This window comes from Gracilinanus agilis, chromosome 1, assembly GCF_016433145.1.
Source record: "Gracilinanus agilis isolate LMUSP501 chromosome 1, AgileGrace, whole genome shotgun sequence".
Lineage (NCBI taxonomy): Eukaryota > Metazoa > Chordata > Mammalia > Didelphimorphia > Didelphidae > Gracilinanus > Gracilinanus agilis.
Window position 1 is genome coordinate 54,956,265 of NC_058130.1, and position 18,692 is coordinate 54,974,956.

Consider the following 18,692-nt stretch of genomic DNA (forward strand, 5'->3'; position numbering starts at 1 on the left):
ATTTTTCTTATCCCCTTCCCTTCCTATTTCCCTATTAGGTAAATTATATTTCTATACAAATGCTCAAGTTTGTGTGTGTATGTATGTATTTATATATGTATATATATGTATGTATATATATATATGTGTGTGTGTATATATATATATGTATATATATATATATATATATATATATATATATATTCTTTTCTTTCTTTTTGAACCAATTCTATTGAGAGTGCGGTTTAAGCATTGCCTGCCACCCTCATTTCCCCCTCCACAGAAAAACTCTTCTTTGCATGGCTTTTTTACATGAGAACAATTTCCCCATTCTACCTCTCCCTTCCTCCCCCCTTCCCCCCACTACATCCCTTTTTCTCATCCCTTCAGTTTTTGGAGATTATTCCAACATAATCAACTCTCATCCATGCCTTCCATCTATATAAACTCCTTTAAATTACCCTAACAATGATAAAGTTCTTAGAAGTTACAAGTATCATCTTCCCATATAAAAATGTAAGTAGTTTAGCTTTATTAAACCCTTATGATTACTCTTAAAAAAAACACACAACTTTCCTTGGCCTTAGAAACAATACTAAGTATCAGTTCCAAGGCAGAAGAGTGGTAAGGAATAGGCAATCAGAGTTAAGTGATTTACCCAAAGTCACACAGGTAGTAAGTATCTGAGGTCAGATTTGATTCCAAGATTTCCCATTTCCAAGCCTGGCTTTCAATCCAATGAGCCACCTACCTGCCCCTGACTGATCTTTAATGTTTACCTTTTCATGCTTTTTTGAGTCTTTTGTTTTAATGTCACATTCTCTATTCAACTCTGGTCTTTTTATCAGGAAAGCTTAGAAATCCTCTACTTAATTATATATCTTTTTTTCCTTCTGAAGATTTTTTTTTTGCTGGATAGATGATTCTTGGTTGTAATACTATTCTTTGCCCTCTGGAATATCATAGTTCAAAACCTCTGCTCCTTTAACATAGAAGCCTCTAAATTTTGTGTGATCCTGACTGTGGCTCAATAATATTTAGGTTGTTTCTTTTTGACTGCTTGAAGTATTTTCTCTTTGACCTGGGAACTTTGGAATTTAGGTTTAATATTCCTAGGAAGTGATTGGTGGATTCTTTTGATTTTTATTTTCTTTTCTTTATGGATCTAAAATATTGTGACAGTTTTCCTTGATAATTTCTTGAAATTATCATGTCTAGGCCCTTTTTTGGATCATGACTTTCAGTGAGTCCAATAATTCTTTAAATTTCTCTCCTTGATCTATTTTCTAGACCAGTTATTTTTTTCTGATAAGTATTTCAACTTTTCTTCTATTTTTTCATTCTTTTGACTTCGATTGTTTCTTGATGTCTCATGTAGTAATTAGCTTCTACTTGCTCAATTCTAATTTTTAAGAGAATTATTTTCTTCAGTGAGCTTTTGTGCCTCTTTTTTCCATTTGATCAATTCTAGTTTTTGTTTATGTTATCACATATTTTATTCAAGCAATGGGTTCTGCATATTATATACACTACATATTCTTAATATAAATGAAAAATTCAGTGGCATAAATTAATTTTTCACCTAGGCTAAAGAGTAAGAGGGAGTTAAGCTGCAACAAAACCCACTAACAAAAGAATCACCCAAATTCTAAGCAGCATATTAAAAAAAGATATTTTATGTTTTATTTCAAAAAACTATGTTTCACAACTGTAATTAATTCTATAGCTAGAGTTACCCAGAGAATATGTACCTTTATACTAAAGTTTTCATTGAGAAGAAGTGTCTTATTAATTTTGCACACATCAGCATGAAAACTAGTTTTTAATCAAGGAACTGACTCATTCAGGATTCATCTGCTGAACTAAGTGACATTTGCTTTCCAGCATGTCACAAGATTTCCAGCTTATATTGGAAAACAGCTTTATGGTTTGAAAAGAGTACTAGATTTGGATTTAGGAGAACCAGCCTCAAACTATGGTTGCCCACTTGTTATATGTCATTGGAAAGTCACTTAATCTCTGTCTCAGATTTCGTCTCTGTAAAATGAAGAGGTTGGACAAGATTAGGGATTCTTTTAAAATTTTTTAAGAAATTTTATTGTCATGCAAAAGACACTTCCATAATGGTCATTGTTGTAAGAGCAAAGTCAGACATAACCAAATCCCCAAAATAAAACCAAAAATACACTCATGTGAAAGACAACTCCAACAGTTTTTTCTCTGGAAGTGGATAGCATTCCACACCATAAGGCTTTCAGGATTGTCCCAGATCATTACATTGCTGAGATTAGCCAAGTTTCCACAGATAACCATTGTCTAATATTGCTACAATTGTGACATTGTTTTCCAGTTCTGCTTATTTTGCTTTGCATCAGTTCCCCATAAATCTTTCCAGTTTTTTCTGAAATCATCTTGCTTATCATTTCTTATAACACAATAGTATTCCATCACCAACATGTACCACAATTTGTTCAGCCATTCCCCAATTAATGGACATCCCCTCAATTTCCAATTCTTTGCTACTACAAAAAGGGCTACTGTTAATTATTTTTGTATAAATACATCCTTTCTCCTTTTTTAAATTATCTCTTTGCCATAGAGACTTAGTAGTGTTATTACCTGATCAAAGGATATGCATGCTTTCTCCAACTTTCCCAGGAATTCTTGTTAGGCTTAGATGCAATTAGCATTTTTATTTGAGGTTTTGTAATTGTTTTCACATTGTTATCATCTGAGTTTGTGTTTTGATCTTCCTTGTCACTGCCTTAGCTTTTTTATGATCAAATTCTTTTTTTTTTCCAGTCAATTTCTTGACTTTCAATGTTATATTAAGGTTGAGCTCTACTTACCTGGGGATGGAGAGGCACTGTCCCAAACTTTAGACTTTTCTGTGCTACTATTTTTAGATCTAGTTCTGGGTTTCTGCAAATTTTTGGTGCTTCTGAAGTGATATGATCCTGGGAGAGGTTTGGTTATTGTTCTCCAGGTCTTCACTCTCATCTTTATCCAGGAAAGGCTCCTACTCCTCTATGGTCACAGGTGCTTATGCCCTCTTTGCTTTGGAACTGTGTCCAGGGCCTCTTTTCCCTTTTGACTGACCCCCAGTGCTCTTCTTTTCCCTGGAGCTGTGACTCAGAACTTTATACAGGCAATTGAATTGCCAATCAGTGCCAGCTGTACCCAGGGCCATCAAAAGGTCCCCTATAATCTCTTCCTCAACAGTTAACTGAACTTCTTACCATCCTTAGACTGAGAGCTACTAAAGCTGCTCCTGCTGCTATTGCAGTCACTTATTGCTACCTGTGTGTGGGCTCCAAACCAGTTTCTACCCCAGTGTCACAAACCTCTGCTGCTGCCTTCCTAAATTTTCTCAGATTGGAAAAATGTCTCACCTTGATCTTTTGTCAGCTTTGCTACTCCAAAATTTGATGAAAGATGTTATTTTTTTAAACCCTTAACTTCTGTGTATTGGATCCTTGGTGGAAGAGTGATAAGGGTGGGCAATGGGGGTCAAGTGACTTACCCAGGGTCACACAGCTGGGAAGTGTCTGAGGCCGGCTTTGAACCTAGGACCTCCGGTCTCGAGGCCTGACTCTCAATCTACCAAGCTACCCAGCTGCCCCTGGAGAGATGTTATTTTAAAGACTTTGGGAGAAAAATATGAGGAGAATTAAGCTGGCTGGTCTTTAATTCTTCATTTTCTAAATCAGCTCTTTACCCAAATGAATTGAGCCAATTTTTGTTGTACCCTCTTCAATACTTTTCACCCTATTAGCTCTCCACTGGAAAGATTTAATTATTTTATATCTGTTCAATGCCATAATACATAACCCTCTAAAAGGCTTTTCTTATGGAAGAGATTGTTTGTGATTGGTCCACTTCCTGGGTAAAGTTGATTTTTTTTTTTAAACAAGAACACACCTGAGGAGGTAAAGAAGAAATACTCTCTCAGGAGTGAGTCAAGACCTACTGGCAGCTGAATTTGCCACTTACATCTTCAAAATGTGTGGAAGTAGATCTTGATGCTCAAAAAATGTTGAGCTTTGAAACGATTTGGGTAAACTGACCTCTTTGACTATTTCTTTGCAGGTGCTTTTCTGATTCCATATGTGGTGTTTTTTATCTGCTGTGGAATACCAGTGTTTTTCCTGGAGACAGCCCTGGGCCAGTTTACTAGTGAAGGTGGCATTACATGTTGGAGAAAAATTTGCCCCTTGTTTGAAGGTAAGTGGCAGGATCAATATTATACGTGTGTCTATATAAGTACTTATATACATCTACATGTATTATGTATATGTGGTTTCAGCATGATGTATATATGTGTATATGTATGTGTATGTGTATATATATGTGTATGTGTGTGTGTGTTTTAAATCTGGCTCTGTGATTTCATTGGTGCAGCAACTTCCAGTATGGAAAGGCTACTGTAAGAGTCTTTTATTCGTATGTAGCACCCACCAATATAGTCAGTAATTTGTTATCTTAGGGAATTTCCAGAGACACTGAAAGGTTAAATAACTTACTTATGGACCCATAGCCAGGGTGCATCAGAGGAGGGGTGGCTGGGTGGCTCAATGGATTAAGACCCAGGCCTAGAGATGGGAGGTCCTAGGTTCAAATCTGGCTTCAGATACTTCCTAGCTGTGTGATCCTGGGCAAGTCACTTAACCCCCATTGCCTAGCCCTTACCACTCTTCTGCCTTAGAACCAATATACAGTATTCATTCTAAGATGGAAGGTAAGGGTTTAAAAAAAAAAAAGAATGTGTCAAAGGCAGCTTGTTTGGTGTTAGCTAGAGAGCCCCCTTTGAAGCCAAACAGAGCTGGGTACATGCATACATTTCTCTGTGGGTATGTTTTTAGTTGTCAGTCCTTCTAGTCATGTTCGCCTCTCTATGACCCTATTCTCAGGTTTTCTTGTCAGATACTTGGCCATTCTCTTCTCCCGCTCATTTTACAAATGAGAAACTGAGGCAAACAGGATGAAGGGACTTGCCAAGGGTCATACAACTAACAAGTGCCAGAGACTGGATTTGAACTCATGAAGCTAATCTTCCTGATTCCAAGCCCACTGCTCCACCTAGCTGTGCCTGGTGATCAGTTGCCTCTGCCCATCTGCACACCTCTGTGCGTGTAGCTACGTGTTTGTATGTGTGCCCTGGACGTAGATCTGCAAGCACGGCCATATCTGCCTGGCTCATTCGAAGCTTCCCATCGTATTTCTTTGTGCAGACTATTTCATCCCTTTCATTGACTGTTATTTGTTTAACTATTCCCCAGTCAGAGAATAACTGAATTGTTTCCAATCAATTCTGCTCTTATGAATATTATGTTGCTTTTATGAATAGGGCTACTGTTGCGACTTTCACACAGAGGGGACCCCATTTCCCTTTTTTGCTATTCTAGACCCCGAGGGGCAGAAAGCTAGAAATGCTGTGAGACAGGCTGAAGGTTTCCTCCCTCTGGAGATAGTCACAATGTTACTCTCTTAGGAGAAACACGAAAACTTACTGCTGCCCTGAGAGGAGACTGTATAATCTTTGACATTGTTCTTGTCCCCCAGCCTCACTCCCTTCCTAACGGCTGTCTTCATAGACGGAGCTCTGTCCATCAATGGGTTCATTTCTTCGTATCTTTACCCACTGATTTTACTGGCTATACCTATTCCTATTCAATAGAGATGCCAGGCGTGTAGTAGGTACTTAAAACTTCTTGAATGAATTTTATATATATATATATATATATATGTGTGTGTGTGTGTGTGTGTGTGTGTGTGTGTGTGTGTGTGTGTGCGTATATGATATAGGGGATGGCTAAAGTGGTTCAGTGGATAGAACGCTGGCCTTGGAATTAGAAAGCCCTGAGTTCAGGTATCTCAGAGGGTGGAGAATCAAGACTGGAGACAGGAGGTCCCAACTGGGTTCAAATCTGGCCTCAGGCACTTTCTAGCTGTATGACCCTGGGCAAGTCATTTAACTCCAAACTTCTTCTGCCTTGGAACCAATGCTTACTATCAATTATAAGACTAAAGGTAAGGTGGTGTGGCTTGTTGTTGTTTTTTTAAGAAAGATGAGTTCAAATCTAGCCTCAGAAAATTTTCTATATGACCTTGGACAAGTCATTTACCCATTACCTATGGATCAGTGATCTACCATAGAAGGAATTGGAAAACCACTCCAGTATCTTTGCCAAGAAGATCCATGGACAGAGGTCCACAGGATCACAAAAAGACAACTACAATATGATGTATGACTAATCTTAAAGCTACTTCTCCCCTCCCCAGGAAACTAAAACTTTTTTTAACCCTTATCTTCTAGTTTAGAATAATTTCTATGTGTTAGTTCCAAGGCAGAAAAGTAGTAAGGGCTAGGCAATGGAGTTTATGTGACTTGCCCAGAGTCATACAAATAGGAAGTGTTTAGAGTCAGATCTGAACCCAGGACCTCCTGGCTCTCTGTTCACTGCACTACCTAGCTGCCCCCAGAATTATACCTTCTTAAGGGTGAGGCTTGTGTATATTATGTTGCCTCCAGTAGTCACTTAAATGCATTTTTGTTTAATTGAATTGAACTGAATTGAATTGAGATTAAAGAAACTGAATTTCAGAGGTGTGACTTCTAAGAATCCTGCCTGGGAGCTTTGAGAAGAGTGCAAGAGGTGACTGATTGAGATCTGTTTCTTGTATTCCCTCCTCAGGCATTGGCTATGCAACTCAAGTTATTGAGGCCCACTTAAATGTCTACTACATCATCATTCTAGCCTGGGCTATTTTCTACCTGTTCAACTGCTTCACCACTGAGCTCCCCTGGGCCACCTGTGGGCATGAATGGAATACAGGTAGGAGCCAGAAACCTTCTCTTGATGATCCCAGGGTGATCCCCCTTTTGTGATTGTGCCAGAATGCGATGTAAGCTGGAGAGCACCCAGAAGGGCAAAAGCAAGATGGGAAAAGTCCCCGAGTTCATGCCATATGGCTATGAATTTAAGGAATGGGATGTATTTAGCCTGAAGAAGATAAGATGGGTGGAGGGGAGGCATGATTTCTGTTTACAAGCATTTCAAGAATTGGAACATGGAAGAGGGATTAGAGTTGTTATAATTTGTCTCAAGGGACAGAAATCAGAGCAACATATGGGAGCTGCATTGGGACAAATTTCAGTTTCACAGAAGAAAAATCTTCCCAGTGATTAGTGCTAGTTGAATATGAAAAGTCTTGGGAGGTGGTGGGTTCCCCCTCATTTATAATCCCTAAACAATGGCTGGGTGGCCACTTGGCTGGTAGATTCTAGTGTGGATTCTTTTTCTGGTGCAGGTTGGGATAGATGAGCACTAAGGCTTTTTCCAGCTCTGGAATTTTGTAATAGTGGAAGAGGTGGCATTTTATGAAAGCTCCTGAAAGAGGTGGTGCTTAAGCTCCATCTTGAAGGAATCTGGGCAATGTAAGAGTCAGAGTTTATAAGACAGAACAATCCAGGAATGGGGGCCAGTCCATGAAAAAGCATGGAGACAGGAAATGGTGCATCCATTGAAACATCACTTTGCCAGTATGCCTGACTTATTGAATGCATGGAGGACAATAATGTGTTCAATTATTTGAAAAGAAATAGGTTATGGAGTCTTGAAATGTTAAATAGATAACTTGGTATTAGATCCTCAAGGTAGCTGGGTACCACTGAAATTTATGGAGAAGGGAGGTGACAGGATCAGATCTGAGTTTTATCCAAATCGCCTTAGCAACAGCATGGAAGTTGGCCTGGAATGGGGAGTGACCTGAGGCAGGGAGTACACCTGGAAATCTATTACAATAGTCCTGGCAAGAGGTGAGAAAGGTCGAACTGGCTTTGTTGGCTTTGTTGAGTGGAGAGAAGGGAGTGTTTGCAAGAGATGCTGTAGAAAATATCTACAATGGATTGAATAGGTGAGATGAGGGAGGGATGGCACTCAAGTTGCAAACCCTGGGGGCCAGAAGGAAGGTGAGCTCATTGACAGTGAGAGGGCAATTTGGAGTTCTGTTTGGAACATGTTGACTTTGGAATACCTTTGTGAGCTCCAGGGGATAGTTGGGAATACAGTCTTTTAGGAGGGAGACCATGGCAGTTGGAATATACCCCTTTACAGATGATTGAATTGAGACTCAGGTAGAGGAAGTTATGGTGTCATGGTTAACTCAATCCAATCCAATTCAACAAATATTGGTTAAGTACCTTCTTAACAGTTTCAAGGTACCTTTCTAAGCACTGGAGATATAAAGATATCACGTGAAAACAACCACCACAAAATAGCTCTTTGCTTCTAGGAGTTGACTTACTTCTAGCAGGATAAGCATATAAACAAATGTATTTATAGATAATTTATATATATGTATACACATACATATATATTCTACATATATAATTATAATTGGAGGAGGAAGAAGAGAAGAGAATCTTCTCAAATAAGGGAATCAGAAAAGACTTTCCACAGGAGATGACATGACTTAGACTTTGAAGGAAGCCAGGCTGCTAATAGGGGGCGTCAAGGAAGCATTGAAGGCCTTGTGGACAAACTAGGAGATGGAGTTCGATTTGGGTAAGAGCCAACAGGCTAGCTCAGCTGGAATGGGCTGTGTGTACAAGGGAGTAATGTGCAATCATTCTGGAAAAGTTGGCCTGCATCAGGGCATGAATGGTTTCAATTGCCAAGCTGCCACATGGCAGGCTAAGCTGCATACTCAAATAGAAGGTCTTCTGGCCCTGAGGTCAATGTTCTTGACATTACATGATCCCGTTGGCATGTCAGTCTTTGTGTTCTTCCCCTCTCAGCTCATCTCGTAGAATCATTTGGCAAGTGGTGAAGTGGATAGAATGCAGGACTCAGAGTCAGAATGCCTGAGTACTAGTGGGATAAGCATATAGTTTTAGTGGGACAGGCATATAAACAAATAAGCTTTTAGATGATAATTGGGGGAAGAAGAAGAGGAGGAGAGAGTCTTCCCTAGTAAGGAAATCTACTTGGCTATTTATTTACTAGCTGTGTGACTTCTCATCTGTTTAAAAGGAGGGATAATTAATCATAACTCCTGTTTCACAGTGTTGTTGTGAGGATCCCCTGAGCTAATACATGTCAAAAGGTTTTATAAATCACAAAGCACTCTAAAAATGCAAGCTATTGTTGTTATTGTTATTGTTGACCTACTACAGAAGCTATTAGTCCAGTCTCCCTTTGGAAGAAAACCTACATTCCATCTTAGAATCAAGGCTATTCATTGGCTCTAAGGTAGAAGAAGGGTAAAAGTGACTTGCCCAGTCATACAACTAGGAAGTGTCTGTGGCCAGAATTGAACCCAAGACCTCCTGTTTCTAGGTCTGACTCTAACCATTAAGCCACCTACCTGTCCCTCCAGTCTCCTTCTTAAACTTACATGGTTTGAATTAATTGATACCTTGCATTTATTCACTAACCTGTGCTCATGTAAGCTTCTTGAGGAGACTGTTTTATTTCTGTCTTCTATCCCCAGTTACTGGGGCAACTAGGGGGTTCAGTAGACAGAATGCTAGACTTGGAGTCAAGAAGACCTTAGTTCAAACCTGGTCTCAGATTTTTCCTATCTATATAACCTTGGGCAAGTCACTTAACTTCTTTTTGTCTTAACTCACTGGAGAAGGAAGTGATGAACTACTCCAGAGTCTTTGCCACAAAAAAACAAAAAAAACAAAAACAAAAACAAAAAAAAAACAAACCATGGACAGTATGGTTCATGGGGCATGAAGATTTGGACACAACTGAACAACAGCAAAAAGCCTAGTTCCTAGCATGGTGCCTGGAAATGAGTAAAAGCTTAAATTCAAGAGTGATTGAATCGAATTGGATTCAGTTAAACTGAACAGCACAGTTTCTCTTGTTGGTCAGGTTGCTAGTAAAATGGCCCCACTTTCTCCCTCACCCCTGCACTTGCACATGCCTCTCATGGAAGCTGATATGCTGCTTTATGGGTTCACTGTTTGATTTCCATTGTAGTTCACTGCGTGGAGTTTCAGAAGCTGAATCTGAGTAACTGCAGCCAGGTGTCCCTCCAGAACGCCACCTCGCCCGTCATGGAATTTTGGGAGTAAGTGTGACCAAGAACTCCCTTCCCTCTTCTACCCCAGGAGTGTTTCATCCCCGCAGGTTTGAAAAACTGGGGAGCTGGCTCAGCTGAACATGTGGGGTGCACGGGAGCCCCACTGCTTCAGCTGGGCTTCAGGGCCAGATACCCTTCTTTCCAGAGACAATAACTATGGTTTCCTGTTTATAAGGTTTTAAGTAGAAGCCCAAGATCTCAGGTATTGGGTTTCTTCTAACTCATTAATAGCCAATATCATGGTGTGCTAAATCTAGAAGGCTTTTAGTAAAACATTGAGTATTTGTCTTTAAAAGAAAACAGGATATTTGAAACTTGCTAATTAATGAGCGTATTTATCTTCTGGAAGAGTCATAAATGGTTGGATGAGAAGGCCCAGGCTTAAATCTTGGCTCAGTGACTCACTGTGAGACCTTGGACAAGTCACATTACTTTCCTGAGACTCAGTTTTCTCTATCTGAAAAATGCAATGGTTAGGCTAGATGACTTCCAAGGTCCCTCTTGGCTCTAAAACCCTATGTACAAATACCTGTACAGAAGACTGAGGAATGACATGGTTACTGATTTCAGTTCTTAAATCCCACCTGGAAGATGGTGTAGATCAATTAAATCCAATAAACTTGCATCAAGTGTTTATTATGTACAATAATAATTAGATTAATTATCATTTAGATATGGCTTAAGATTTTTAAAGTGCTAGATTCCATTGCTATCCCCATTTTATAGAAGAAGAAGCTGAGGATCGCAGAGGTTAAGTGATTTGCCCTTTGTCGCATAGTGAGTATCTGAAACAAAATTTGAACTGAGTTCTTTAATCACTGTCTCAAATAAAGCTCTGTGACAGGAATGCAAAGTCATAAACAAATAATGGTCTTCATTGTTAATAAAAGTATGTTTTCTGGGTTAAACTTCGATCTTATACACAAATAGGTGACATAATAAACTGTTCAATTTGGCATAAGGAATATGTGAGTTCAAATCCTGTCTCAGACATTTATCTGACCCTGGGTAAAGGTCATTTAACCTCTTTAGGCATATATTTCATCATCTGTAAAATGGGCATAATAATAGCACCAACTCCATAGACTGCTAGTAAGGATAAAATGAAACAATTTTTGTAAAGCATTTTTCAAATCTTAAGGGGCTATAGAAATGTTAGCTATTCTTCTTTTGTAATTGTTATTCATTTGTTCAATTATGTCCAATTCTTGGTGACCCCATTGACCAAAGCATACCAGGTTCTTCTATCTTATATTGTCTCCTAAAGTCTATCCAATCTCCTGTTCATTGTTTCCATGGCACTCATCTATCCATCTCATCCTCTGCCATCTCCTTCTCCTTTTGCTTTCAATCTTTTAACAGAACAAATATCTTTTAATTTCATGACTTCAGTGCCATCTGCAGTGGTCTTTGAGCCCTAGAGTCTTAGCAGCAGCAGCAGCATCACTGTTTCAAAGGCAGCACAGAACCAAAGGGTGATAGTTACAAATAGGCTGGTTTCAGCCAAAGATAAGGACAAATTTTGTAACAAGAGCTGCCAGAAAGGTAGTAGTGAGTGTCAGGCACTGAAAGTATTCAGAGGCAAGATAAACACATTGTTAGGGCAGCCTCACCACAGAAATCACTCCTAGCTCTTCATCTGATTGTCTCCTATATGCTTTCCATCTGATATCTACTATTAAATTTACTGATGTATTTTTCTTGTCCCTTCAAATAAACTGTGTAGGGAGCTTTGCCATATGAATGTGAGTTATTATTGTATGTCCTTTGTTTTCTTTTCTTCCTCCCTTCCTCCCTCCCTTCCTCCCTCCCTTCCTCTTTTCTTTCTTTCTCTTTCTTTCCTTCCTTCTTCCTTTACTTCTATCTTTGCTTTTCTTTCTTCCTTTTTTCTTCCTTCCTTCCTTCCTTCCTTCCTTCCTTCCTTCCTTCCTTCCTTCCTTCCTTCCTTCTTTCTTTCTTTCTTTCTTTCTTTCTTTCTTTCTTGTCTTGGTATCATTTCTAAGACAGAAGAGTGGCAAGAACTAGGAAATTATAGTTAAGCAATTTGGCCAGGGTCAAACAGCTAGGAAGTGTATGAGGCCAGATTTGAATCTAGGTCCTCCAAACTCCAGGCCCAGTGCTCTATCCACTGCACTACCTATCTGCCCTTTCCTTCTTTGTCCTTGAAGAAGACCAATGACATCATGATGTTAGACTAAAAGCACGATGTTTTTGACTGTGGCTAGGCATCAGATGCTTCCTCAATATAATGAGACAGTTGTACTAGATTATTTCTAGCTTACCTTTCAGCTCTAAATCTCTGATCCTACAATTCCTTGTTAAAAGACTGGACTCCTGAAGTCCCTTATAATCATAAATATTGCTGATTTTGTGACTGCAGTTGACTGCTGATTGATTGTGGGCAGGAAATTAGAATTTGGACCTTTCTCCTATGGATTTCCACTGAAATGGCTGATTAGTGATTATGAATGAAAGAATGAGGTAGCATTCATTAAGAATGTTGTGTGTGCCACACACTCTGCCACATACTGGGGAGAGAAATGCAAGCAAGCAAAATAGTCCCTGCCCTCAGGGAACTTACACTCCAGGAGAGGAAGATGACGTATAAAAGGGAGTTGGGAAGGCAGAGGGATAACAATACATACATGGCAGATAGTTTGGTTTGGAAATGGCTAAGAAGTGATGGGTAAGTCTGATTCTTGGAATGGAAAGGTGAAAGGACATCTTTCAGAGCCCAGGGTCTCAGGGGCAGAGCCTGGGTTCCATTGTTAAGGGGATGGAAAGGATGAAGAGGATAGACAAAGTAAAGATACATGGTTTAGGAATTGCTAGGAAATTATAAAAGCTCATTTATATAGCATTGATGACTTACAAGTGTTTTACTCAGGTCCTCAGATTCCTGTGAGGTTGGCCCTTCAGAAATGATTGTTATTATCCTCAAATGTCAGAAGAGGAAATGGAGCAAAAGCATGTTAAATGACTTATCCAGGGACACATTAATAAGTATTAGAGCTGGGGCATCAGCCTAGGTCTCCTGATTGCAAGTCCAGTTCTCTTTGGGGTACATTCCTCTCTGCCTCAGCAAAGATGAGGTATAGGATAATCTGGTGGGCCTGGAAAGGGAGGTCTGGATCCAAATACTAGCTCTGTATTAGCTATGTTACCATGGATAAGCCTATGAGCCTCAGTTTCTCATCTGCAAATAAATGGGGAGAAAGAGAGTAATTTCCATAAGAGAGCCAGTCCTGAAGTCAGGAAGATCTGAGTTCAAATCTGACCATAGACACTTACTGCATAACCCTGTATGACTTTGGGCAAGTCACTTTACCTGTTTGCCTCAGTTTCCTCAATCTGTAAAATAAGATGAAGAAGGAAATGGCAAACATTCCCATTTTCTTTGCCAAGAAAAGCCCAAATGGGGTCATGGAGAATCAGACACAACTGAAATGACAACAACAAAAATAACAGAGAGGGTTAATATAAAAGATCAATAAAAATAATATACAGAAAACACTTTGCAAACATAGAAGTGATATATCAACATCCATTATTATTATTATTTTGCATTTTTTGAGACTAGATATCCCTACCTCATCTAGACTGAACATATAACAGACACCTGATACCAATACTGATAGTCACAGCTTTGATCTGAGTCATCACACAGCCTGGTGGTCCTCTACCCTTAAGTGCTCACCATATGGATGCCAATTTAACTGAAAAACACCTGATTAGCTTTAGCCCTATTCTAGCTCAGACTACCAAACTCAAAGGATCATAAGGCTCAGCCTCTCCAGAAGCAGAGATGATATAGAAAAGGGTCCCTCTGCTCAGCTGAGCTATTATTTTGGAAAATAGATTCATTTAAAACATAGACTTCAAAATATATATATATATATATATAAAGATAGATTGCTTGGGGGGCAGCTAGTTGGCTCAGTGGATTGAAATCCTGGACCAGAGGTGGGAATTCCTTGGTCCAAATGTAGCCTCAGACACTCCTTAATTGTGTGACCTTGGACAAGTCACTTAACCTTCATTGCCTAGCCCTTGCCACCCTTCTGTCTTGGAACTAATATATAGTCTAAGATAGAAGGAAGATTTTAAAGAAAAAAAAATATAGATTGTATTGGACTCTACAAAACTATCAGCTACATGAGGGCAGTGGCCATCTTTCCTTCAGCATCTATCATAGTTCTCTATATACAGTTGGTGCTAAATGTTTGCTGATTCAGATTGTGTTTGAGCCACATGAGTACAGATTTCAAAGGAGAGAGTAGGATGACTCTTAAAGATGGGATAGAGGCAAGGCATTACCTTTACTTGATTTTTTCTAAATGATTAAAAGTGGACTATACTGAGATGTGGCCATTACATATATGTGCATTTGCATATTATCTTTGAGTAGGTGGCAGTTTGCCAGAAGGAGCACGTACTACCATTGACGTTAGCTGTATTCACACATGTGAACTGAGAAGGAGTACTAGGCAGCCAGGCTAAAAGAACTAGCAGGAGCATTCCCCTTAGAGCCGTGTTGGCGAATCTATGGCATGTGTGCTGGAGGGAGCTGCTCCCTTCCCCCTCTCCATGTGAATCTGAGGACATTTCTCCCATCACTCTCCCCTCTGCCCAGTAGTCCAATGGGAGTGCTTCATCCCTCCACCGTCTGGGGTAAGGCGGGGGACTCACATTTGATGTGAGGGTTGCAGTTTAGGCACTTGGTCTCTAACTCATCACCACCTTAGAGTCTTAGATGTCCTCTAGTCCAAACTCCTCCTTCTACAGCATCCCAGGAAGGTATCCTGTGCATCTCACCTCTGCCTTAAATAGTTTCAATGATGGAGCAGTCACAACCTTACCAGGCCCCTATTCTTTTGTTGAGCATCTCAAATACAAAATTATATCTCATGGTCAGTTAATTGCTAAACCAATAATCATTTTTAAAACCCTTACCTTGTGTCTTAGAAGAGATATGAAGTATCAATTCCAGGTCAGAAGAACAATAAGGGTTGGACAATTTGGGGTTAAGTGTCTGAGGCCAGATTTGAACCCAGGAACTCCCATCTCCAGGCCTGGCTCTCTATCCACTGAGACACCTAGCTACCCCCCTCCCAATAAGCATTTATTGAATGCCAAGCATGTGCCAGAAATTGTATTAGGCACTAGAGATATAGAGGCAAAGATGAAATAATTCTTGCCCTCAAGGAGCTTACATTATATTTATAAGAAAGAAAGAAAGAAAGAAAGAAAGAAAGAAAGAAAGAAAGAAAGAAAGAAAGAAAGAAAGAAAGAAAGAAAGAAAGAAAGAAAGAAAGAAGAGAAGGGAGGGAGGAAGGAAGATAATGATAAGAATCAACCTAAGTCTTCTCTTCAACCTATCCTCATATCAGATGGATCCTTAATTTCTCACCATTCCTGATTGCTCTCTTCTATTTAGGCATCATCAGGATCATATTTAGAATAATGGAAAGAAATCATCTAGTCCAACTCCCTAATTTTACAGATAAGGAAGCTGAGGCCCAGAGAAATTAAATGACCTGCCATAAAAGACCAAATGAGTAGTAAATATGAGAAGCAGGTCTTCAGATGCCAAAACTAGTATTATTTCTTTTTAACTATTGCCCAGGTTGTATCTTTTCCAGGTCTTGCATTCTAAGAGCTTTCTTCCTTTTAGAAACCATGCCTGATTTCTCCTGTAATTTAAGATGATTAATTTGTTCACTTCTACTACTGTAACTAGACTACTCACCTTTCTTTCAACCCAAGTACTCTTTGATGGTCTTCCTTTATAGATGTTGGGTAGAAATACAGGGTTTTTTGAGGAATAGAAGCTAATTGGTGTTCTCTTGGCATCTCAGAATTAATGCAATAGCCCTTTAATTGCATTTAAAGGGAATGAAAGATTAGTTAAAACTCTAGGTTTTTGGAATCAATGATAATAAGTAATACGATGAGGACTTGTCCCAAATTTACCTTTGCCCAAATGAAGTTTAAGAGAGGCTGTTCAGGCAATGGGTGATATAAAGAAGACCATAGGTCCTAAGTCCTTCAGTAGCATCAATTTTCATTACAGCATATTCATAACTATTATAGCAAGTCTTAAAATCAACATTTTGTTATCCTAAAGGGGATCATAGTATTTCTCTTCAAAGTATATCTCTTTGAAAATTTTAGCTTTTTAGCCACTTATACATGTCTTTTCCAGAGTTATTCACAATTACTTTCCATCTTTCATGTCTTTGTGGTCCTCCTTTCCATTTCACCCATTAATGTGCTTGGGATGACTTTATTTTCTTGACTCTCTTACCAAGCTTTCTTTAAACTGATGTCCCTCCCCTCCTTGCTATTTTTCTGAGACATACTATTCATAATGCTATTCAGAAACATGGATCTTCTCAGGAATAGTTTTAAAATGTTTATATGAGTCTCTTTGGCTGTCATATTTCTATACTTCCCAAGTTTATCAATTGTTTACTGATTAAGATAATTTTTAGACTCTGATGAAGTACTTGTTGCGACAATTGGTTTATGTCATTTAACTATGCATACATAATTGTTATACTTACTATTAAGGTCCCTTCCTGAGCCTATTTCACACTTTTAGTGTCATAACTTGTTGAAATTTGTCAGAATAAAATTGCATTTGCCCCTCCAGAGAAAACATGTGAACTATCCTTCCATTTAGCTTTAACTTCCTTTCGTCTTCTTGTTTAATTTGTAGTAAGGCTTTCAAATTTGATAGAATTTATTTCTTCCAAGAGTGTTCTTCCCATTTGTCGTTAAGGCTCTCACATTTGATATCAATTGGCATATATCGAAAATCTAAAACCCAGATAATTCTCTTGATGGTGGCCATGTGGCGAAAAAGAGGCAGAAAGTACTTCTGCCTCTTTTTCGCCACATGGCCACCATCAATAGAGTAATCCTGGGTTACTTATTCTACCTCATAAAACCTCAGTAAATGAGAAAATCGCTAGGCCCCCATTAATGCAAATAATGAATTTCCCTTGTGCCCCACGAATTCATTGAATTCACAGTTAGAAGTTATAATTATGTAAAATATGATCATTGGTTTTAGGCCAATGGAAATATGCAATGGGAGTTGGAATCATGTGGCCATTTCAGGGGAGTCATTATTCTCACTAATTGGGCCCTCGCTGTTATGTTTACACTACCTACCTCGTGGGATTGTTGCAAAGTAGTTTGTAAACTTTAAGATGCTAGAGAGACATGAGTTATTGCTATGCGAAACTACTTTTTGTCAAGGCCACAGAAGAAACTTGGAGTGATCTAGAGAAGCCAAGTTGTATAGACTTTGTTGATTTCATTTATTGAGTTCATTTCATTTATTAAGCAATTTTTCATTATTATGGAAACAGGGTCAGATTTTGCGTACTTTTGGTCAGAGTCATTCTGGGAGCCCCATGGATAGTGGGAGCTGGGAGGAAAAGCTGGAATCATAAGACTTCAGAAGCTGATCCAGGTGGAAGAGCAGAGTCACTTTTGCCAGCCTGTCTTTACTGTGTGTCATGCTGGATTATGATAAGAATTGATTCTTCTATCTCATTGCAGCAAAGATTATAGCAAATCTCTTTACCAGAGGAAAGTCAGTGAATAAATTAACTAACACATTAGCTGTGCGACCCTGGGCAAGTCACATCACTTCTCAGTTTCTCTATCTGTGAAAAGGGGATGATAATAACACCTACCTTCCATAGGTGCTTATAAAGATCAAATGAGGTAATATTAGAAAATGATATATGAATGCTAGATAACTAAATATTTAAAAAGGAATCTTCTCTATAATATTTGTCAACCAACCTTTATTTGAAGACCCCTAAGGAAGGTGAATTCATTGCCTATTCAGGCAGTTAATTCTCCTTTTTGGAAAGTTCTAAGCACCTTTCACCTGAATCAAGTTTCAATTTTCCTTCTTTTTAAAAAAATAATATTAAAAAAATTTTCCCCATGGTTACATGATTCATGCTGTCTCCCTCCCTTCTTCCCTCCCCCTTCCAGAGATGACAAGCAATTCGAATGGATTATACATGTATTATCACTCAAAACCTATTTCCATGTTATTCATTTTTGTAAAAGAGGAATCTTTTAAAACGAAAATCCCACATCATATACCCATATAAACAAGTGATAAATCCTATGTTTTTTTCTTTTGCATTTCTACTCCACAGTTGTTTCTCTAGTTGTAGATAGCATTCTTTCTCATAAGTCTCTCAGAATTGTCCTGGATTATTGTATTGTTATTAGTAGCAAAGTCTATTAAATTTGATCACCCATAATGTTTCAATAACTGTGTATAATATTCCCCTGGTTCTACTTATTTCACTCCGCATCAGTTCATGAGGTCTTTCCAGTTCTTAAAGAAATCATCTTGTTCATCATTCCTTATAGCACAATAGTGTTCCATCACCATCATATACCACAATTTGTTCAGCCATTCCCCAATCGAGAGACTCCCCCTCATCTTCCAATTTTTAGCCACCACAAAAAACGTAGCTATAAATATTTTTGTACAAACAGTTCCATCCTCATTTTTTTTTATCTCTTTGGGGAACGAACCTAGTAGTGGTATTGCTGGATCAAAGGGTATGCGTTCT

The 18,692-nt window shown here is 38.8% G+C and overlaps 1 protein-coding gene across 1 annotated transcript in view; it reads left to right on the top strand.

Annotated features, from left to right (window-relative positions):
• SLC6A11 (solute carrier family 6 member 11) overlaps positions 1-18,692 on the top strand; it is a 179,418-nt gene that overhangs the window by 11,476 nt on the left and 149,250 nt on the right. Inside the window, exons 2-4 of the mRNA XM_044665835.1 lie at positions 4,069-4,203; positions 6,675-6,815; positions 9,975-10,065. Coding sequence (XP_044521770.1) covers positions 4,069-4,203; positions 6,675-6,815; positions 9,975-10,065 — 367 coding nt within the window. The remainder of the gene's footprint in view (positions 1-4,068; positions 4,204-6,674; positions 6,816-9,974; positions 10,066-18,692) is intronic.